The sequence below is a fragment of the Nymphaea colorata genome, chromosome 2, assembly GCF_008831285.2.
Source record: "Nymphaea colorata isolate Beijing-Zhang1983 chromosome 2, ASM883128v2, whole genome shotgun sequence".
Taxonomy (NCBI): Eukaryota; Viridiplantae; Streptophyta; class Magnoliopsida; order Nymphaeales; family Nymphaeaceae; genus Nymphaea; species Nymphaea colorata.
The window spans coordinates 4,911,375-4,935,224 of record NC_045139.1 but is presented as its reverse complement, the minus strand read 5'-3'; the positions used below and the strand labels follow the sequence as shown (position 1 = coordinate 4,935,224).

At 35.8% G+C, this 23,850-nt stretch overlaps 4 protein-coding genes across 4 annotated transcripts; 3 read left to right on the top strand and 1 right to left on the bottom strand.

Annotated features, from left to right (window-relative positions):
- The first annotated feature begins 3,007 nt into the window (after window positions 1-3,007).
- Window positions 3,008-3,780, top strand: LOC116248972 (non-specific lipid-transfer protein A-like). The gene is made up of 2 exons (XM_031622039.2): window positions 3,008-3,418; window positions 3,551-3,780. The coding sequence occupies exons 1-2, from the start codon at window positions 3,075-3,077 to the stop codon at window positions 3,558-3,560; spliced, it is 354 nt and encodes a 117-aa protein (XP_031477899.1). The 5' UTR covers window positions 3,008-3,074; the 3' UTR covers window positions 3,561-3,780.
- A 2,903-nt stretch (window positions 3,781-6,683) lies between these two features.
- Window positions 6,684-7,467, top strand: LOC116248912 (non-specific lipid-transfer protein A-like). The gene is made up of 2 exons (XM_031621947.1): window positions 6,684-7,093; window positions 7,348-7,467. Exons 1-2 carry the CDS (start codon window positions 6,750-6,752, stop codon window positions 7,355-7,357), a joined length of 354 nt encoding a protein of 117 aa, XP_031477807.1. The 5' UTR covers window positions 6,684-6,749; the 3' UTR covers window positions 7,358-7,467.
- Window positions 7,468-11,619: 4,152 nt separating this feature from the next.
- On the bottom strand, window positions 11,620-17,147 carry LOC116247201 (sugar transport protein 8-like). Its single transcript, XM_031619222.2, has 4 exons — window positions 16,937-17,147; window positions 15,581-15,900; window positions 13,816-14,442; window positions 11,620-12,293 (listed from the first exon to the last, which is right to left on the bottom strand). Exons 1-4 carry the CDS (start codon window positions 17,067-17,069, stop codon window positions 11,847-11,849), a joined length of 1,527 nt encoding a protein of 508 aa, XP_031475082.1. The 5' UTR covers window positions 17,070-17,147; the 3' UTR covers window positions 11,620-11,846.
- Window positions 17,148-19,742: 2,595 nt separating this feature from the next.
- LOC116246796 (non-specific lipid-transfer protein A-like) lies at window positions 19,743-20,093 on the top strand. Its single transcript, XM_031618659.1, has one exon. It carries the CDS (start codon window positions 19,743-19,745, stop codon window positions 20,091-20,093), a length of 351 nt encoding a protein of 116 aa, XP_031474519.1.
- Window positions 20,094-23,850: the final 3,757 nt, after the last annotated feature.

Below are 23,850 nucleotides of genomic sequence, written 5' to 3'. Positions count from 1 at the left end.
ACTCACTACTCTTCAATACGGGTGAACAAGAGGTCGAGCTACTCGAGCTCGACTAGCTCCAACTTGTTAAAGCTGAGTTCGAGCAGAGTCATTTGCTTAACGGGTCGAACTCGAGTTCATAAGTCGGCTCGTTTAGATAATCGAGTTGAGTTCGAGCTCAACACGTAACTGTCGAGTTGAGCTCAAACCTTAATAGAGTTTGTTGAGCCTTAATCAAGTCGATATATTCAAACGAGTTTATGAGTTTGTCGAGCTCTAATCGAGTCAAACTCGAGCTCAACACGTAATGATGAATATCAATTTTATTCAAACGAGTTTGTCAAGCTTTAATCGAGTCGAACTCGAGCTGCTTCCGTCGAGCTATTTTCAAGCTTGAGTCAAGTCGAGTTTGAGATTTCATTAGTCGAGTCAAGCTAGAGCTTTTTCTTCCTTGCGGGTTATTCGGATTGATACACTTTCAATAGATATTGGGCCCAAAACTGGTTCAGGTTCTAAACTACGATATAGTTTTGCAATAGGGTGATTCTCAGTTTGCTTTCCATTTCTATCTTTCATGCTTGGATGCATTCCCATTATGAACATGAAAAATAATACCGAAAATTTAAATTAAAGAGCATAGTTCTTCTAATAACTATTTAAATTGAAAAGATATTTAAAAAATTATATATATATATATATATATATATATATATATATATATATATATATATATATATATATATATATAATTTGTGGTTTCTTGCATCAAGGCTTGGTGGAAAAATCATCAGGCTTCTCACAACGTATGTCCAAATCATCATGCTTCCCTCTCTTTTCCTCTCTCTCTAAACTTATCAATGTACGCAATTTTATGTGAATTTCATGTGAGCGAGAGGATCACAACACACAACCCAAAGAAGAGCTAAAAATTTTCTCTTTGCCACCCTTCTGCGCCATATCAAGGGCGAAGGGAGGGGGTCCGCTTGGGCAGTGGCCCCACCCTAACGAATTGAAAAAAAAAATATTAAAAATTTAAAAAAATTTAGTTGCATCATGTATTTTTTGAATTCGGGTTTGGTATGCCCTACCAAGATCAATTTATTGGACCATTTGGCTCGTCCTTAAAAAAAATCCTTTCTGCCTCTACCCATGGTATTACTTAAAATGGACTATTTGTTCATCTCAAGCAACTAACAACTCAATCAACTATGGTATAGAAGTTAAAAAAAGACTTAAAAGTTATCTGATCCATAGTTTTGATGAAGGTTCTGGACTCAATTTCCTTTTGTCTTTTTTAAGGGATAGAGTATACTTAATAAAACATGACATCAGCGTGAACAGTATTGATCGTATGGTAATTGCCCACATCAGCTCTACAATTTGTTTTTTTTAATTTTTTAAACAGATCACGTCAAATATTTGCTTATTACATATATTAGTGTCTCTTAAAAACTATTTTTGAAACAATACCACGTACCCTAGAATTAGAGAGACTTGAACTCTGGTGTTATATTAACACTTCTAGAATCTATGTGTCCCGTTTTATCACTGATAGCAGCGCAGGATCTCGGAGGTAGGAAAAATGGGAGGCCTTTGAGCTTTACTTTGGACGGTGAGATTGACCCTCTCGTTCACCCAAAATTTTAGGTCCGTCATTGCTGACGCCTCACGGCTCGGCTCATACTGGTGTGTCATAACATGACTGGTTTTGGTAGCTTGTGCATCTTTAACGTGCATGTGCGCATGCTTGCTCATCCATGCGCTCATTGGCACTAACTAAAGCTATTGACAGTTCTCTCCATGTGGTGCATAACCAAGAGATTTTTGGTTGGCCGCAAGCAAACACGAGAGTTAACTTCCGCCCACAGAGATGACAAAGAACAGCTCCCAAAAGGAGGAAATGGACAAGATTAATTGTTTTTTGTTTTATTCTTTGTAGGCAATCTTTTCTTTTTTCTTTCTTTTTTTTTTCCCTCTTCAAAGGTAACATTAGGGCGCGTAGATTCTAGATTCTCGTGTAACAGAAGCTTTCATAAGAATTCTAATTTTGAAAGGTGGTGACGTTACTTTCACGCATTATTCAACAAGTTATACATATATATACCAACTGTTAAATATTGGTGGATGGTTAAATATTTGAAAGATGTGTCTAAATATGCCATAAAATTAATGTTATTAAAAACACCTTAAATTATCCATATACCATGCTTATGTTGCATGATATTTTTAGCTGTCGGTTTTCAAAAATTTTTGATGTGATATTAGGATGATTTCACTTTTATATATATATATATATATATATATATATATATATATATATATATAAACTGAAATCTTTTTACCTTTGGTCCAATGCAATGGATCTTGTGGGCATGATTAAATAGAATGCTTGACACAATGTAGATGCTCATGTGTTATGAGAGACCCTTCATCCAATCATGACCACCCAATAAAATGCATAAGGCGAGTTTGATTAAATACATTAATATGCAATGCAATATACATGGAGTATGGCGGTGTGTTGCAAGAGACTCCACGATTTTTCAGTTCAGTTTGAACTTAAAAATCCACAAATCTCTTGTGGGTCATTTGTGGCAGGAACCATATTAACATTATATTAATATTTTGATATATTTGATTGTTATAAATATAAGTGCCTCAAATGCTTTTCATTTTAATTTTGGATTGTGGATTTGAAAAATAAAAAAATTATGCAATATGAATTAATGTTTTTTTATTTCATATAAAACATTTTTTTATAAACTGACAAGTGTACAATGTGCTTATAGTTAACTTTATGGAATTGAGAGAAACGTAGATTGTAGGCAAAATAAACAAAATATTAAAATTTGATTTTTTGTTTTAAACGTTTTTTCACAAAGCTGCATTGATTGCGCTGCAATTGAACGTAAGCATAAAACCGTGTGCCGCCATGGAGACCGTTCATGTTGCTTGTCTCCAAGCGCCATGCGTTTGCTATATAAACCTCCATATGCAGCACCATTCAACACCACACACTTCTAAAACCTTCAGCCACCCAGCAATATTTTGTAAGGCCACTCAAAACCTTACACCTTAAACCCTAGAACGCTAACATGAGGACGATGATGACAGTAGTTCTTCTCTTCATAGCTGCGACGGCCATTGATGGCCGGAGGCTGAACGGAGAATTGCAGTGCGAGTTAGTGTACAATACGATGGAGCGGTGCCTGCCGTATGTGACGGGGATCAGCGACCGGCCATTTTCAGTCTGCTGCGATGGCGTGCACCGGTTGAGGGACATCCTCCGCACACATGACGACAGGGTGAAGACCTGCGAGTGCCTCAAGGCGAAGGTCTCTAGTCTTCACCATTTGAAAGAGAGCGCTCTGGGGAGTCTCCCTATAGATTGTGGCGTTCAACTTCATCTCCCAATCTCTCTCGACATCGACTGCAGCGGGTAAATACCTACAATTTATGGGGACAGCCGTGATGAAATGAAGGGAGAATTGGCTGAAAGATTTTAGATTCTCTCTCTCTTATATGTATATACATATATTATTGTTTTAATACTATTGTTCTTTGTTCATAGGATTCCTTAAATTGGCGGTGCTGCTACTTGGAGGAATAAAGATTCGCTTGCGGCGGTGACGTTGTGCAGCAACCGCGCGCTTTGGATGAAAAAGTGAGATGAGACAGAATAAGAGCAGCTAATATATATACTCAGGCATTTAATACACCAAACTTTTGTATGGCAACAGGCAAACATGTATACGCTGGTTGCTTTGTGTGCTGTGGTATAATGCCAAACTGAATGTACATGATCAGGACCTTCCTTGCTTGTTTATGAATAAATATTTTAAAGTGCTTCTTATAGCGCTTCTTTCTTCAATTTAAATTGTTAGTGAAAGATTTTAGAGGGTGTTGATGCAATGGATGGAGGAGGAATTGATCGACAACTAGCTAGTTTTCTTTTCAAAATTTGAAGGCATCAACCTCCTTTGTTGTAAGAAAGAGGAAGGGTAGGTTGGAAAATAACATCGATATGCAAGTTGAAGTATATCTGAATAACAATGAATATCAATTCGATTAAAATGAGTTTGTTGAGCCTTAATATAGTCGAGCTCAACACGTAATGATGAATATCAATTCTTTTGGCACGAGTTTGTCGAGCCTTAATCGAGTCGAAATCGAGCTCAACACGTAATGATTAATATCAATTTTATTCAAACCAGTTTGTCGAGCCTTAATCGAGTCAAACTTGAGCTCAACACATAACTACCAAGTTGAGCTCGAGCTACTTCCATCGAACTATTCTCGAGCTTGAGCCGAGTTGAGCTTGAGGTTTCATTAGTTGAGCCTAGCTTGAGCTAACTGAACTTGAGCTTGACTCAACTCGTGTTCAACTTTAACTGCAGGGCTTTACCTAGAAACATATAAGCCTGGGCATTGGACTTGGCCTGGCCCGACACCTAAAACTCGGGCCGGGGCCCAACCCGACCATTCAAACTCGAGCCCAAGTTCTACCCAATTAAATTAAAACATATTTTAAATATAAAATAATATATAAATATAATTAATCATCATAGAATATTATATTTATAAATTAATAAAATAAATATAAAAAAAATTATTGGGCCCATCCAAACTTATTGGGCCCACCGGGTCTTATTGGCCCAATCGAGCCAGCATGATAAAAAATCGGGCCGGCTTGATGCCCCTTTTTTCGGGCCAGGTACCCCCAACAAGCTCAGCCTAGTGCCCAGCCATGAACATGTGCATAATTTTATGCTAATTTTACATGAACAAGAAAATCGCAACCTACAACTCAAAAAAGAGCTAAAAATTTTAGCTTTGCCCTTGCATTCAAGGTTCATAGATTGGTGTTTCATGATTAGAAGGCATAATACCTTCATCATGGTATCTTGATGCACCCTATATATTACAAGATCAAGCATAACACTTATGGTATGAATTGAAATCGATACTCATTCATCCCAAGCCACGGGCTTGATCAACTATACTATAAAAGTAAAAAAGGACTTGGAAGTTTTTGTCGCCCATACTTTTTTATTAAGGTTCTGGACTGAATTTTCTTTCATCTTTTTTAAGGAAAGTGTATATTTAATAAATGATGACATTATAAAGAGGCCTAGACAATATTGATAGTATGACAATTACCCACACCAGTTCTACATTTTTTTTTAATTTTTTAAACGAGTCTAGTCAGATATTTGCTTATTTACATATATTGGTGCCTCTTAAAAACAATTTGCGAAATAATACCCCTTGGTCACAAACTTTTGGGTCTACCACGTAGCCTAAATTAAGGAGAGTTAACTTTGTTAACCAGGGGCAAAAGCAGGTGTCAGACAACAATGTGGGCAATTGCCCACATGAACTCATAAAAAGGGTTTATTGTTATATTAACGCTTCAATCTTAAAAATTTAAAATTTATTACTAATATCTTTTAACAAAAAATCACTGCTAACAAAAAATGACTGGTTTTGGTAGCTTGTGCATCTTTGAAGTGCATTGGTCATGCATGCGCTCATTGGCACTAACGAAAGCTATTGAGAGTTCTCTCGATTGACAAGTGGGTGGTGCATATAAGTTGCCGAGACCAAGAGAGTTTTGGTTTGCCGCAAGCAAACATCGGAGTTAACTTCAGCCCGCAGAGAGAACACAGAGAACAGCCTCAAAAGGAAGGAAATAGACAATATTAATTGCTTTCTGCTTTATTCTTTACAGCCAATCTCCTTTTTTTTTTTCTTATGCAAAACTTAGGGCCGTAGATTCTAGATTCTTATGTAACAGAAGCTTTCATAAGAATTCTAATTTTGGAAAGTGGTGATGTTACTTTCATGCATTATTCAACAAATTATATATATATATATATATATATATATATATATATATATATATACCAACTGTTAAATATTGCTGGATGGTTAAATATTTAAAAGATGTGTCTAAACATGACATAAAACTAATATTATTAAAAACACCATAAATGATCGATATGCCATGCTTATGTTGCATGGTATTTTTACCTATGGGTTTTCAAAATTTTATCATATGATATAAGGATGATTTCACTTCTTGTATATATATATATATATATATATATATATATATATATATATATATATATATGAGAGACCCTTCATCCAATCATGACTATCCAATAAAATGCATCGGGTGAGTCTGATTAAATACATTAATATTCAATGCAATATACATGGCGGTGCATTGCAAAAGACTCTAGGATTTTTCAGTTCAGTTTGGACTTAAAAATCCACAAAATCTCTTGTAGGTGTCATTTGTGGCAGTAGCGGAACTAGCAACCTCACAAAATTATATTAATATTTTGATATATGTAATTTGTGGATTTGAAAAATGAAAAAATTATGTAATATGAATTGATGTTTTTTAATTTCATATAAATCATTTTTTGTAAACTGACAAGTGTACAGTGTGCTTATAGTTAACTTTATGTGAGAGAAAGAGATCTAGATTGTAGACAAAATAAACAAAATATTAAAATTTGATTTTTTTAAAACGCTTTTTCACAAAGCTGCATTGATTACGTTGCGATTGAACGTAAGCATAAAACCGTGTGCCTCCATGGAGACCGTTCACGTTGCTTGTCTCCAAGCGCCATGCGTTTGCTATATAAACCTCCATACGCAGCACCATTCAACACCACACACTTCTAAAACCTTCAGCCACCCAGCAATATTTTGTAAGGCCACTCAAAACCTTACACCTTAAACCCTAGAACGCTAACATGAGGACGATGATGACAGTAGTTCTTCTCTTCATAGCTGCGACGGCCATTGATGGCCGGAGGCTGAACGGAGAATTGCAGTGCGAGTTAGTGTACAATACGATGGAGCGGTGCCTGCCGTATGTGACGGGGATCAGCGACCGGCCATTTTCAGTCTGCTGCGATGGCGTGCACCGGTTGAGGGACATCCTCCGCACACATGACGACAGGGTGAAGACCTGCGAGTGCCTCAAGGCGAAGGTCTCTAGTCTTCACCATTTGAAAGAGAGCGCTCTGGGGAGTCTCCCCATTGATTGTGGCCTTCAACTTCATTTCCCAATCTCTCTCGACACCGACTGTAGCAGGTAAATACCTACAATTTATGAGTTTCTCCATCCAGGTTTGGATGGATAGATCTTCTGATTTTTCAAATATACATCCGGCAGTATGTTTAATCACATTTCCTCGATGAAATGCATGAAGATGAATAGCTAATTGTCCAGAACATCTTAAACTCTCTTTCTCTCTCTCTCTCTAGATATATATATATATATATATATGAAAAAAAAGTGAGGTTTTGATTATTGTTTTAATAATATTTTTCTTTGTTTGTTCATAGGATTCCCTAGATTGGCGGTGCTGCTGCTTGGAGAAATAAAGATTCGCTTGCGGCGGTGACGTTGTGCAGCTACCGCGCGCTTTGGATGAAAAAGTGAGATGAGACAGAATAAGAGCAACTATTATATATACCTAGGCATTTAATACGCCAAACTTTTGCATGGCAACAGGCAAACATGTATACGCTGGTTGCTTTGTGTGTAGTGGTATATATGCCAAACTGTGAATGTAAATGATCACGACCTTCTTCACTTGTTTATGAATAAATGTTATAAATCGCTTTTTATAGCACTTCTTTCTTCAATTTAAATTATTAGTGAAAATTTTTAGAGGGCGTTGGTGCAATGGACGGAGAGGGTTGATAGACAACTAGTTTTGGTTTCAAACTTTTGAATAATCAACCTTCTTTGCTGTAAAAAAGGGAAAAATAGCAGGGGCAGAGCTAAAACCTTTTCATGAAAGAGACCAAATTAAAGTTTTTAAATTTTGATAGATTGAAATGTCATTTTTCAAAATTTTTATATGAAACAAGTGAAATTTTTTAAAATTTACATGTAAATTAAAAAAAAAAAATTTTGAGGTGGGGCTAGGCTCCTGTGAACCCCTCCTTGGCAACGCCCCTGAAGGGTAGGTTGAAGAAGCACATCAATACTAAAGTTGAAGTATATTTGAGGCGTTATCCTTTTTAAGACACCTGAAAAAAAGGTTTGGTACCTTTGGGGATAAGGAATGGTGAGAGTGTGCACTTCTCTTCATCGTCATGAGCTTATATGGTTCTCTTGTATGTTAAGCTATTCGCCAGACATATTCGATGGAGACAATAACCAGAATATGTGATTCATTTTCCAGACATGTACTGCTACATTTTAAAGTGATTCTTTTGACATCCTTCCTGTTGGGAGATGCATAAGGAGTCCTCCTATGTTAACTTGCTTATTAGCAAGATTGGGAGATGTATAAGGAGCTCTCTCATTGTTAACTTGCTTATTAGCAAGATTATGCACTTTCAAAGTTGCACTACTTGCAAATTCAACAAGGAGAATGATGATGTCTTGTACATTGCAAAATACAAATTAACCACTTAGAGCTGTTTTCCATGAATGCAAATATCTATTCTACATGAAAATCCACCAAAACATAAATAGCTACCTCTGTATTTATAGTGTTTGAATATCACTAAAACCTACCTAGTAACGTTGCACAATTATTTCAATTTGTCCTGATGGCTCATGTGAAATGAACATGGGGGTTACTATTAGTTTTTGAAGTTTAAATTTATGTAAACCAAGTATAAACACCCACCGAGCAGAACTCTGTGGTTACCAAAGTCCAGCACAAGAACATATTGTTTTGAGGTCATTCTTGAACCATCTGCCTTCAACTATCATAGAAAAGTGACATTGTACATGGACATGCTAAATTCATCCACATGATGAGATCTACAAGATTATGGAAGGAGATCTAAATTTAATGTCTGTTCTTACAGTTATTGAACAACCTCTAAATGAGAAGGAAAAGACTGACCGCAGCTTCTAATTGGAGCATATGTGATTAACTAAAATGCATTTGAAACATATTTAAAGCGAAAGAGTGTGCAGTTCAAAAATAGCTCAAGCTAAACCTTGTAAAATGTTCAAGCAAAATTCAAGCCAAGAGACATTTGATTTTTACTCGAAAATAAGCATCATAAGCTTAGATAACATTCCACTTGGGTTCAGAAATTTCGGTGTTCATAATGCATTAGTCCAACAAAAATATAAGCAAACCACAGTCATGTTTTTCTTCTGAACTTCTCAATTTCACTGACATGAGAAACTCATATAACTGGAACTTGTTTTGCCGCACTGCAAAAAATAGAGGGTTCATCAACAGAAGAAAAATATCGATAGAACAAAGTGACGCATCGGTAAAAGTTTTACCGAGCTTTGATGCGGTCGATGGCGAAGAAAATGTCAGTGAAAACTATCACCGACATTTCAGTGAACGCATCAATATAGAATTATGCACCACACGTCATGTGCTTACCTAAATAAAATCATAAAATTATTACTGATGTCCATGAAAGTCAGTAGTAAAACTTTCATCGTCACGTGGTTGACATCAGTAAGACTTTTTATCGACATAAAGGTGGACGTCTATAATATATTTATCAATGCAATTTCATGAGTTGGTGAAGATTTGTTAATTTTTTTTATTGACTCATATCCATGTGCATTGCATTTTTATCAAACCTAAGTAGCCACAACAAAACTGAAAAAAAACGTGAAATAAAAAACCTAAAATGGTTACCTCTAGTAGAAAACCATTGATATTATGATTACCTAAAATGGTTACCTCACTTCTTTCTCTCATTCAAAACCGTGCACGAGACTTTCATCTCGCACGGCTCCTAAGTGATAAAAGAAAGAAGAAATCATCTTCTTTCTTTTTTGATTACCTTCCTCGCGTATGTATAAGACCAAATCCATTTGATTTCTAAAAAGGATTACTAATCCTTAACTTTTTGATGAATCCTTCATTAGTGGTTGTGAATGACTGACTTTCTCAATCTTTTCAACCTTGGTTTCGTAGGAGCAAGTCAGAAATATTGAGAAATAGAACCATATGATTTGATTCGTTCTCAATAGCCAAAGAAAGAAAAATAGTAACTATGATAATGGTTAAAAGGTGGAACAAAAACAACTAGAAGACAAAGAAGACATGAACAAAATAGGATAATCAAGCATGTTCAAGATAAGGAGCTCTTGTCAGGGATTCCTTGATTTACCTTCTTCATCAACATGTCTCTGCCACTTGGAGAAGAAGACTAGCTGAATATTCCCTGGCTTGTGTGCACTCTGGCAAAAATCGCTTATTAGAAAAAGTATATAATGTTAGAAGATACTACCCATCAATCCATTCAATAAACAGATACAGGCCAAAAACAAAGTATCACTTACAAAAACAAACCTACAAACTGGAATGCAAAAGCACAAAAACTTGAAGTAAAAAGACCTAAAATCATTATCCTAAAACAATATCATAACACCTAAAATCTTTCACAAATAGAAAAAAAAAACTTAACATTAAGTTTGAGCAACCTACCTTTTTATCATTTAGGCGTCAAAAATTGATGAAGAACACCTGGAATCACCCAAAAAATTTTGGTAAATGCCGATGGAAAGAAGGGAAGGGAAAGGAAAAGAGTGAAGAAGAAAGGAGAAAAAAGGGCTGAGGCAAAGCTATAGAGTTAGGAAAGCCTTTACTGATGGGTGGTGGGATGTGTCTATAAAGGCCAGACGTTGGTAAAACTTTTGCAGTAAATGTTTGACACGTATCGGTGAAAGCAACTTTAGCGACGTTAACATCACCATGTGTCATTTAAAATAACTTTGATGTCTGCAAAAGGACTTCGGTGAAAGGCTTTTCATCGATGTTTTATTTTGGTAAAAGTAACATGTTTAAGGAAGTTTTCATACTGGACATCAATAAAAGCTCAACTTCAACGACATCCAAGCGGCACGCGTTGGGAAGACTACTTTTCACCGATGCTTTTTTTCTATACGTTGGTAAAAGTGACATGTTTATAGATGTTTCTGAGTTAGACATCAGTAGAAGCTCAACTTCAATTACATCCTAGTCGATGAAGGCTACTTTCAGCAATAGACATTGATAAAAATTAATCTTCACTGACATTTGAAGCCAATCCTTTAGTCGACGCCCTATCAAAATTTTGAAAAATACAGTTGGCCCCTATAAACAAAACTAAACTGAGAAATTTTAAGTCATGCATACCATCTAATTATCACGTTGGGCCTGCCCAAGAAAAAATAAATAAATAAAAAAATCCTTGCTCCCTACGGCGCCACCTTTGAACCACTACTAAAACACTTAAGCGGGCGTTTGATTTATCTAGAATCATAGAATTTTAAAACCAAAATACTCATTTTTTAAGAAATTAGAATAAACAAACAAGATATTTTGTTTCTAGAATTAGGAAACTGAAAACTTTGATTTCATTTCAGTTTGAGGAGGAATTATGATTCTGAATTTCATTCTTAAATCAAAATTCCCAACCATCAACCCCACCCTAACTGTTAATCATGGTAGCATACTTAGTTGCAGTACTGTTAGCTTCAGTTAATGGATCTCAGGACGAACCTTTTACTCAAGACCACCAGACATGCTAGAAACACTAGCAGATTAGGCGAAACCAAACTTCAAATCGAAAATCAATAGATCCATTTACAACATGTAAAACTATGCTTCATATAGACCATTTCACATAATTCTATCCTCAAATATCTTTTGACATTGATCAAGTGTCGTGTACATTATATGTATGCCAACAAGTAAAAGGCAACAAAGTACAGATATGAGTATCCCTCTTATCTAGGGTTAAAAAAATGACAAATAGTTGAGAGTTGATCGGTGCTAAAATGAGAAGATTCATTGTTTTGAGCTGATGCAACAGATTTGATTCAAAACAAAACAAGCTTCCTCCCATTTGGTTATGTCTGCTTATTCTTGTTCCCTTTGCACTTTAGAGATGGCACCTTCATCATCCATAAACCTCTTCCAATACCAGTGCTCTCTCCATATTTTGTCAACCTCATCTATGGGGATGCCCTTTGTCTCTGGCAGAAGCAACGCCACGAACAGGCCCATGATAACAATCCATCCTGAGAAGAAGTAGAAGATGCCGGCACGCATGTGGCATAACATGGAGAGGAAGGCTTGAGCAATGATGAAGGTGCAGAGCATGTTGGAGCTCACTGCGAAGGAGAAACCTGCAGCTCTGGTCTCGAGAGGGAAGGTCTCACTGGGAATGAGCCAACCAAGGGGACCCCATGACCAAGCAAAGCAGGAGACGAAGCTGCACACCAAGATCACCACTGCAATTGCAACGTTGTGTTCTAGGGTGTTTGCATTCTTGAGATGTATCATAAGGATTGTCCCAATTGCACCCTTAAATTGTCACCAAATAATTAAACAATGAAATATTAGACATAGAGAGACATGAAAAACAATGTATGCTAAAAGTATACTTGGGATATGCAAAGTAGAAAAGTAAAGAATATGATTGATTTGCACTCAAATATGACTTCGGTATGTAACAGATCTTATTTCAAATATGACCAGAGTATGTAACAGACCAATAGGACCATTGGTCTGGTTCATGTCTTTGTAGGCATTGGCAGGAGAAGAGTGGATTATTATTAAACTGCAAGACAACTGTAAAACCTCAATGAAGGACAGAAGGAGGTGTGTCAACCATCTGTTAGAATTGGTTGATTCACCTGGTTTTAAATAGATACAATGTACAGTGACCAATGTTGAGAAATAGCCCAGATGTTGTTGTTTGTGGTGGTAAGAAAATGTATGGTTTGGAATAAGGGACATCTGCATATGGTCAGGGTTAAATATAATCCTGATCGGTGGATAGAGTGAATATAGTTGAAACTTGAAAGAGGCACTTCCGTGTGCAAAGCTGGTTTCTTTTGGCTGCCACATCTGGGAAGCTTCTCCCCTCGATAGGTGGAGAAAGACAGGACAGCTCTTGCTAACAGTTGTTTTCTCTGTCAAAAGGGAGGAGGAAAATAATAACCATCTATTATTTTATGTTAAATTCAGAAGGAGGAGAGTTCTGTGTACTGATATTTATCAGGAGCTGAGGTTTTTGCTTGGTAATAGTTTTAAAAATGGGTTGGTTGAATAAGAGTTGGAAGACAGCTTTCCATGGTGTCATTTGGGATCTTTGGAGATTCAGAGACAAAGTTATGATGGACGAAGGGGCCTGTAGGCCTTTGGAGGTTGCAAAGGAGATTTAGCACCTTTGACTAAAATGAGCTTGGTTACAGGTGCGCTTTGAGCTTGGGAATTGGCCTATAAGTAACCATAATGGAATGGGAATTCAAATTGTGATCAGTAGTACCTGATTGAGTTGTGTTGCTGTGGTGGCAATTAACAGAGCACAGAATTGCAGACGGATTTCTAGTGTGATCTGTCTAGATCAGGACTATATCTTTGCTAAATAGGAAGTGCTTAGAATTTGTTGTTAGGGACTTGGATGTGAGATGGATTAGTTAAATCAGTATTGTCTCTAACAACAAAGAATGGTTAAGATGGCCTAAAGAAGTCTGTGAAAGAAAAAGTGGTGGTGGTCTTAACATAGATTGGATTTCAAGATTTGGGAATTTGCTTATGTTTTTGCATTCTGTTAGGAAGTTGAGTTTGTTTCATGTTGTTTCTTCGACTTCTTGGTTTGCTAATATTTGCTTGTTTTGTTTTGGTGAAGCAATGGGCTTCTCCTTTCCTATTGCTGTCATTCTTTATCAGTTCTTCTATTCTTTTCTAATAAAAGGATGGAACTTGGAAGTATAACCTTCAGCAGAGCAATTGCAGAAATTGAGGTTCAACAATGAGCCATAGTCAATCACTTGCAGGCAATAAGTAACAAGACTACGCATATGGAGTTAGTTGGTAATACCTGAGAGATGAGCATTTGAACAACAGATTCAAGGAGGAGAACCTTCCGGCCAACCTTGTCGACGTAGAGAACAGAGACTATGGTGCACAGGACATTGACTAGCCCAGTGATGACAGCAGAGAGCAAGGAGGCATCATTCCCAAAACCGATGGTTTGAAAGAGCACAGGGGCATAAAACATAATGGCATTTATGCCGGTGAATTGCTGGAAGACTTGCATGGCAATGGCGATGACGAGCGGAGGCCTGTTGTTCCTGTTGGCCAATTTCTTGAAGGGCTGCTTCACCAGGTTGGCAGCTTTACAAGCACGGCATATCTCATTGAATTCCGCTTCCACATTGGATGTGCCTCTGATCTTCTTAAGAGTAGCCCTCCCCTCATCGAGGTGACCTCTCTGGATCAAGCTCGTCGGGGTTTCGGCGATAAACAGGGAACCTATACAGAGAAGGATGGCCGGGACGCCGGCGCCGCCGAGGGAGATTCGCCAACCCCATGGGTGGATGGAGGAGGTTCGGTAGTTCACAAGATTGGCCACAAGGATGCCGACGGTGATTAGTAACTGGAAGAGGATGTTGAGAGCTCCTCTGATCTTTGGTGGAGCTATCTCAGACAAGAATAGTGGCACCACCTGTTTGTTGTTTTTTCATCACAAACCATCCCAAGAAACCTTAATTAGCGCTGGCAACGGAGAGAGAGAGAGAGGGGAGAGAAATTTAAGCCGATTTGCCTCCGAGTTAGCACTTGGGGAGCGCACAAAGTTATTGATATTCCTTAATGGTTTGAAATTTTGATTCAAGAATCATATTTAGTTTTCAAGTTATAATGAAATCAAAATTTCATGTTTCAATTTCTTAATTTTAAAAACAAAATGCCCTGTTTGTTTAATAAATATAATTTCTTAAAAAATAAACATTTTGATTTTAAATTTTCATGATTCTGGGTATATCAAACGCCTCCTCAAAGAAATTTCTAAGTTCCATATATTTTAAAAAGCACTTCCTTCAAGAATATGGACCTTTGTAAAATGGACCAGTCATGAAATATAGTTCACAAGAAAAAATGAGCACCTAAATTTCCTTGGGCAAACTATTTTTGGGTAGTCAAACTAATCAGGGAATCTCAATGACAAATTGTTGCATCAAGATTTAGTAGTAATAAAAGTCAAGAAAGTTAAAAACAAATAAGTTTACAAACAAATAGTAGGGAATGTAGAAAATAATCAAATAAATGTTGATAATGCTTAATAGCTGCAAAGGAAAAAACATACAATATTATCAACGTACAAGAGTGGAAATTATAAATTGGATCTCCATCTGGAGACAGCCCACAAGAAGGAAAAACAGAGAGTGAAGAAGACGATAGAAAGGGAACATGACAGTAACCGAAAAATTCGTTCGTGAGACACTTATTTAAAAATACTTAAATCTGGTATGACACACATATATATATATATATATATAAAAGAACAAATATTTAAGATTTTTATTTAAAAATAAATAACTTTTAAGAGACTGGTGTGGGCAACTGCCCGCACCAGTTACAATGTGGCTACGCCACTGGAACATGATCATGATAGCATTGGTGGATTCAGAAAATTGTAGTTAAGGGGAAATATATATAAAATTTTAAATTTTGAAGAGGCACTAATATGTAAACTAGAAAAATTGCTCGGAACATTAATATAAAATCAAAAACTTCTTTTGGGTCTGTGCAGATGCCACACTTAGCCCACACTTGCCTTCACCCTTGAATAGTATATTACTCACATTGTTGGCAAAGCCGACTCCAATGCCTAGAAAGATCCTACCGATGATGAGCATGGTGAGATCCATGGCGGCCGCATTGAGGACGACGCCAACCAAGAAGAAGAGCGATGCTGCTCTCATGGTGGGTCTCCTGCCATACTTCTTGCAGGCATATGATGCCAAGAAAGTGAAGACGAGCGCAGCCAGGTACAGAGATGATGTGAACAACTGAAGGAATTGGTTATCATATTTGCAGTAGTTGTTCTCTTTAGCTTCCTGCTTCTTTGCATAGACCTTAGGAAAGAACTTGATCAAGAAATCGTCCATCGATGTTACTCCACCTGCAAGACCAGCAACAGGAAAAGCCGGAGACTGTTATATTATAACACAACATTTCGAGAAGTTTAATCTTGTATTTAATGAAGAATTTTGAGGGATTTATAAGGGGTTTGTTAAATAGTTAAGTATCTTGGTTTGTAGTTTTTTTTAGAGTTGAGATGGAAACGAGGGGCAAAGGCAAGGGGGCTTGGGCCCTGTCCCCACCTTTTTTTTTTTTTTAAATTACATATACAATTTTAAAAAATTTTAGTTGTCTTGTATAAGAATTTTGAAAAATCATATTTTGGCCCACATTAATTTGGCTCATTTCATGAATTTTTTTTGGCTTTATCCCGGATAGAAATTATTAGGAGGTGGGTATGATCTGCTAAGCCGAGAGTTTGAGCCAGTGTAGAGTGGGACGGGTTGTTACAAATACTTTCTTTTATGAAAATGGCCAACCTACATGTTAGTGGGAGAAGCGAAGGCAAGGAGGGCGGTCCAAGGCCAAGACTCCCTTCTTATTTTAAAAAGTCAAAATTTTACATGTAAATTTTGAAAATTTTAGTTTTACTTATATATATATATATTAAAAAAATTATATTTCAACCCGTTTAAAATTTTGAAACTGTAATTTAGCCTTTGCAACTAGCTCCATTCATAATCATAAATAATATCTCAAAATGCTAAATGACGAGGTTGCGAGTTTGAAGAAGAGGGAAAAAATAAGGTAAAATTTTAAAAGTTTTAAAAACCTAAAATTAGAGAAAAAATAAAATAAGTGATAAATTAATAACACAAACATGACAAGTAGATTTGCAACAAATAAAATAAAAAATGAAAAAACTGTTTGGCATTAAAAAACTAAAAAAATAAAAAAGTAAAAGAAAAAACTAAAAAACACGTTTAGAAAAACGAAAAAACATTTTCAATGTAAAAAACATGTTTTATAAAGTTTTAAAAAACAAAAAAACCTGTTTCCTATGACTACGGCTCCACCCTAATATTCAAAAACAAAGAATGTAAAGAAGAAAAACTGTCCGAGAAAGTTTTTGTTACCGGAGATGCCAATGTCATAACCAAACATGAGTCCTCCGAAGGCGGCCATGATACAACATATGAACACGTAGAACGTAAACTTCGCCTCAAACTCTGGGCCGGAGCCCTGTTTGTCCATCACTATCGCCGGCATCTTTACTGTCTTTCTTCTGCTGCAGAGAGAGAAGAAGAAGAAGGATAGAAGGAAGAAAACCTTTGTTCAGGGCAGAGAGGAGGACGGAGGAGGAAGAATGATCGGAGTTATTAGATTTAAAGGCAAAGGGTACATGGTGTTTCCCTGAAAAGTGGCGAACATGGAACGGAGAAAGAGGGAGACCATGGGCTGTAAGCCAATAATGGGGACTCTTTCCTATCTGGCAGCCATTGTTTCCACCCCCATTAATCGGATTCGTGAGTGCTACGAAGAAGGAGGACATATAGAGGGTGAGACAGAATTTAGAATGAAAGGCAGTTAGATATGGCGCCTTGGAAATTGGAGGAAAATTGCTTGACTTTGGATGGTTGAGCGCTCCCAGAATAAGTTTTCTATAGTTGCTGCTCACAACCCATCTGGAATCCCTGTTTTTCAGGAGAATTGATTGTGTTCTTCTCAGGTGGGCCTGGGGTACTAGGCCGGGTCGCTGTTCGGTACCCGGCCCGACTCGGGCCTCGAAAAAAGAGACCTGGCCTGGCCCGATAAGCCCGATTCGAATTCGATAATTAGATTTTTAAAAAATTTATTGATTTATTATATATTTATAACATTTTATTAATAATTAATTATATTTATATATTATTTTATATTAAAAATATTATTTTTAAATTCAATGGGGGAGAGCCAGCCCAGTATTTGGATGTCGGGGTGGCCACATGCCCATGCATATATGGATGATCATCTCGTCTCGTGGTCAAGATTAGTTTCTTAATTACTTGCAATTTTTAAAATGACGCGTCTAAAATACAAATCATCAACGCCCATTTGCATATTTTAAAAAAAAGAACTAAAATTCCCTTAAATGTTTATTTAAGTTGCAAACTTGTTGTTCGTTTTTATGAAAAAAGATAAGAACTGTACTTTCTTCCCCCAATCAGGACAAAAAATTCCGAGATGTATTCAAATCTACAAACTTAGTTAGTAATTACGCGTTACAGATTGCCCAACAAAATTAAATGTTCTAACTTCTATAATAACTAAAGCGTCTGGAAAATCTAAAATAAATCAGGTTGCCTTAATGTATAAAATAATTACTTATATAAGGCAACAACATAACAGTTCAGAATAATTACAAAATGTTTATATATATATATATATATATATATATATATATATATATATATATATATATATATATATCAAATGGGTATAGAATGCACACACCATAACGATAAATATCGTTTTCGAGTTTTTGAGTGGTGGCGTTTTTAAATGGGTATAGAATGACAAAGTTACGTTTGATGAGAAAAAACTAAAAAATTTCCGTAAATTTTACAACAATTAATATTTCAGCTGACAAAGAAAGGTAGCTAAAATCTTAAAAATTAAAATAGAAAAAATGTACAAATACATTTCTGGTAACTATAAACTTTAAAGAACACGAAAAAATGAAAAAAAAAAACACGAATAAAACCCGTTTTTTTGTTGTAAAACGAATTTTCTTTTCGAGACCACTTTGTTAACATTTTAAACGCGTTTTCTTTGAATAGTTTGCGTTTTCGCACCGACGGATGGAAAAAAACATCATTTTTATATTTAAAAAATAAAAATATCAGCATTTAATTAACGGCTAAATTTTATAGTTTATACAAGCCGTTTGATTCGTTGACAAGTGTGCGGTCCGCACACTCATGAGAAGAGCGTCTCCGTCGCTGCGTACGACGTGAATCTTCAAGGAAAAGAACAAAGAGAACAGCTGCAAACAGGTGGACGATAAAATTGCACCTTTTAATTAAATGCCGCACACCCTTTTATTATTCCTACGCACAGCAAACAATGGCGCCCCCCGATTCTCATGATCCCGCAGCTTCTTTTGATTGATGTCCAATTTAATTTCTTAGTGTTTCTAGTATCCGATCACGGCAGCTTCAATTGTTTTAAAACTGTTTTTTTTTTTTTTTTTTTGCACGTTTTCTTTTTTTTTATAAAGACTTTTTTGGAACATAAAATTTTAAAATATTTTATAAAGTTTTTTAATACCATGTTATTTTACTACAAAAAAAGTTAAAGTTTTTAAGGGTCTAGGAATGCGTTGATACCATGCATAAGATATATAGTGCCATGATCCGACTTACATGTTGAGGTAGCCCTCCTTTTTAGCACAAGAACATAACCTCCTATGAATCAAACTGATACTCTGTGCTCGTTGGAGCTAACACTTGAGACCAGGGGCGAAGCGAAGTCAAAGGGGGCCCGCATGGGCCCTCACCCTACCTTATTTTCTTTAAACATTTATAGGTAAATTTTAGAAAGTTTTATTTATATAATTTAAAAAATGATATTTTAGACAACATCAAAATTTAAAAACTTTAATTCGATTTTTTTTATAAAAAATTTCTGACTCGATACTTTTATAAAGCCTTCTTAATAATAAAAAATATACATAATAGTTTATAAATTAATTTTAAATCATGTTAATATGTAAAAACATTTTGCAATTACGTTTGCGTTTTGAAAGTGAGCATAAAACTGTGTGCCGCCATGAAACAGTTAAAGTCGCTTGTCTCCATGCGCTATACGTTTGCTATATAAGTTTGCATGCCACCATACAAACCCCAACACTCAAAACCTTAAACCTCTAAGTGCCTTTAAACCCTAAAGTCTAGCGCTAACATGAAGCCCGTAGTAACATTAGTCGTTTTCTTACTGGCTGCAAGCACCATTGATGGCCGCAGCCTGCGGAGTGAAACAGTGGAGTGCGAGTCAGTGTACAAGACGATGGAACACTGCCTGCCGTACGTGACGGGGATCGCCGACCGGCCGTTTCCGGTCTGCTGCGATGGGATGCACCGCCTGAGGGACATCGTCCTCACGCATGAACAGATGGTGACGACCTGCGAGTGCCTCAAGGCAAAGGCGTCGGGTCTTCGCCATTTGAAAGAAAGCAATCTAAGGAGTCTTCCCATGGACTGTGGCTTTCAACTTCACCAGCCAATCTCTCTCGACATGGACTGCAACAAGTAAACTCCTTTCTTTTTCTTCATATATAGGAAAATTTAGTGGCGTTTCTGGCTGTCCATCATTTAGCTCATTTATAAGGCCGTTCAATTGATTGTGATAGATGGTTGAAACTAACCATAGTCACAAAAAAAAAAAAAAAGGTTATTTTTGAAAAAAATGTGAAAAAAATACGAGAAAATGAAATGCCGCTTTAAACTAAAAAAAAACACATTAAAAAAAACGTTAAAAACAAACGAGCGTGTTTTTAATGCGTTTTTGTGTTTTTTTTTCATTTTTTTAATGCCAAACATTTTTTTTTTTGTATTTTCTATTTGTTGCAAATATACTTTATTTTTTGATGTTTGTGTTATTATTTTCTCACTTATTTTATTTTTTTTTAATTTTTATTTTTTTTAAACTACCATTTTTCTCGTATTTTTCAATCCCACTGTATTACATCCTAGAAAAAACTTGCCATTTACAAGTTGAAGACTTTTTTGTGACTATGGTTGCAAGGAAATAGGAAGAAAGAAAGACATTAAAGATTTTCATCGTTTAATATTAGTTTATATGTTTTTCTCATAATCTTCAATCATTATAGATCAAATGGCTTTTATGAGTGAGTTGGATAACTTTAAATAGTCAAATCACCATTCAATCAAATATATAAATATATATATATATAAAATGTCTATTTATAATTTTTTTGTTATCATTTTAATACTGTCGATCTATGTTGTTCACAGCATTCCTTAGAATGGTGGCGCATCGACTTGGGAAAATGAAGATTCACTAGTCGTATGATCGCGTTGTGCAGCTACGTACCTTTTTTCTGAAGAAAATGTGGAGTTCTACTTTCTCTTTCTCTCGGAATAAGACGAAATAAGGGTTGTAAAATATATAGATATGCATTTATATGCGGACCCCTTCACCTGTATGTCTATGTCTACACTGGTTGCTTTGTATAATTGTATGTTTTCGTATCTCATACTTATACGTGTACATGATCACGTCCTTACCTACTTGTTTATCAATAAATACTATAAGCTGTTGCATTAAAAAATATTGATCTTAAGATTAAGGGTACCATTATGAAGGCTAAGTGTACCGATTCTTGTTCTCGCTTCTTCCCTCATCTTCTCTCTCTCTTCTCGAGACCCATATCCAAAATAACTGCAAAATACAATTTGCATGAAGTTTTGGTATTGCCATCATGCATATGATATGAGAAATATTATAAAGGCGGAAACAATGGCAGTCATGATCATAGAAGCGATTAAAGGTTAGACTCCAGGAAAATCAAACCCGATAAAATTCAGATGCACAGAAGCTGGTTCACATGAATGAGCTTACAAAACTTACGAAGCAGATTTAATGCTCACCAAGAGCGGGAGTTTGACTTGTCGAGCAAGGGTGGAGCCAAGGTAGGGGCCCTAGCCCCACCTCAATTTTTTTTTTAAAATTTTACATGTAAATCTTAAAAAATTTCACTTGTTCTATATAAAAATTTTGGAAAATGATATTCGTTCCTAATCAAAATTTACAAACTTTAATTAGGCCTATTTCATGAAAAATTTCTGGCGCATGTTTTGATCTTGGAAAATGCGTTTTAAGAATTAAATGCTTAGTTAAGAACATGACGCATGTTCTTAGAATTGTTGGACTTTGTTATTCATAATGTTTCTTAAACAAATTCAAATTCAGGTTGTCATAATTTTAACTTAGAAATTTCAAATCAAAATATGTATATTGTAATCGTTACATCAAAATCTGTATCCAATTATTAATCTTAAGTAAAATCTTATTAAAACAGATGACCCGGTGCAGATTTGAATCAAATATCAAATTATATCCCTACCTGATTCGAAGATTGATTCAAAGGAATGCCCACTGTAGTAAAAAGAAAAAAAGCAATAAGGAGAAGAAAACGTCAATGAGGGTGTGAGTTTTACAATAAGTTTGATGGCATTTATTATGAAGATGTGCATGAGTCTGTTCAGATTTTTTTTTGGGATAAATACACTGATATTATTACCAAGTAATTAAAAGTTTCAAAACATCTCAAGAAATACTTAAATATAAAAAATGTATATTCTTTTCAATCTGATTTTGTTGTTACAACTATAAAATAAGGACATTGCAGTACTATTGCCAACTACATTCTATTTCATGGGGCTTGTTGTAGTTTTGAAAACTCTTTTGGGGCTAAATTTAAAATTTTAAAATATCACACTATAAAATTTGTTTTTCATTTTTTTTTTTTTTGCTGGGTGTGGGGGACTATGGCCCCTGCCTAGGGATGTACCACGTTCAAGCCGAGGTCGAGCTTGGCCAGTTTGAACTTGGCACGACTCACATATAGCATAGCTCAAAATTGACACGAGCTCAACGCGAACTTTATGAGGTGAGCTCGAGCTCCACTCGCTTAATCGAGTTCAAGCTCGAGCAGGAGCTCGACTCATTTAAGCTCGTTTCTCTTAATATAAGTTTTATGCTTTAAATTTTTCTATTTTTATTTAAGCCATTTTAAGTTTTTCAAATACAATATTAATGTTAAATGAGTCTAATCGAGTTTAACTCAACTGATGTACAAACTTGAGTTACCAGTTAAGCTCGAACTCGACTCGTCTAACTTATGAGTAGAGATAGAATCAAGGTTCACCAAGCGAGTTCTAGTCGAGCCCCAGTTGGCTCGACCCTGTAAATATTTCTACCCGTGCCCCTTGCTGCGCCACTGCCTAGAATTTTAAAGTGCAAATAAGGAAATTTAGGGTCAAACACAAATTTGAGTTTGTGTGGGCAATTGTCCCCAAAGTAATATAAAATTCATTTGTTTACATATTAGTTGGCCACAATTATTCGCATATACATGGTACCCTTCAATCTTTTTAATTTTGAAGGGTCTACGTTTTTTTGAGTTAGTGCTCTTCAGACAAAAGTTCTTAAGTTTATGAAAAAAAAAACTTATTAAGATGTTTATTCTGTGATTAACGCAAAATCTATTAACTATTTCAAAATGGTCGCTCTGTTTCCTTTTATAACGGTGCATGTGAAATTAATCAACAAATTAAAGTAAGTCAACTGCTAAGGTGCATATAGCATAATATCATACGTTTTCTTTAGAACCACGAAGAATGGACCCTAATTAGGTTCACTTAGGTCCAAGCTGGTTATGTCGAATAAAGAAAATTCATATCTGAATCTGAAATCTGATTTTACAATTTGAATCCGATCCAAATTCGATTTTTGAACCTGATTTTGTCAATTTTCAAAATTTAATAGCATTAAATACATGATATTTGTCTAAAAATGAATCCGATCTGAATCCATTCGGATATTTATGTATACCGAATCCGAATCTAATCGGATGCCGTTTATTTAATCTGAATCCGATCTGATTTCTTAATTGGATATTAAATTTTTTTCCATATCCGATATTTTTGGATTGGATTGGTCGGATATCCGATTCAAATCAGCCCTACTTGGGTCTAAGCTGGTTATGTATGAATTGAATTTTTCGTGTGCCAATATGGTTAATGATGAAGATATCCTTTAGTGCATGGAAAAAAGAAAACTTTTTGTGAGAAAAAAATTAGAAAAAAGTGAAAAAAGGCGCATGCAACTCACTCTCCACCTGGGTCTAGTCTGAACCAGGTTCATGCCCATTTCTGCATTGATCTCCAATCTTACAAATTGAATTCTTCATAGTTAATGAATTTTTTTCTAATTGCAAAAGTTTTTCATAAAAAATAAGAAGTTTCTGCATTAGTCTACAATCTCA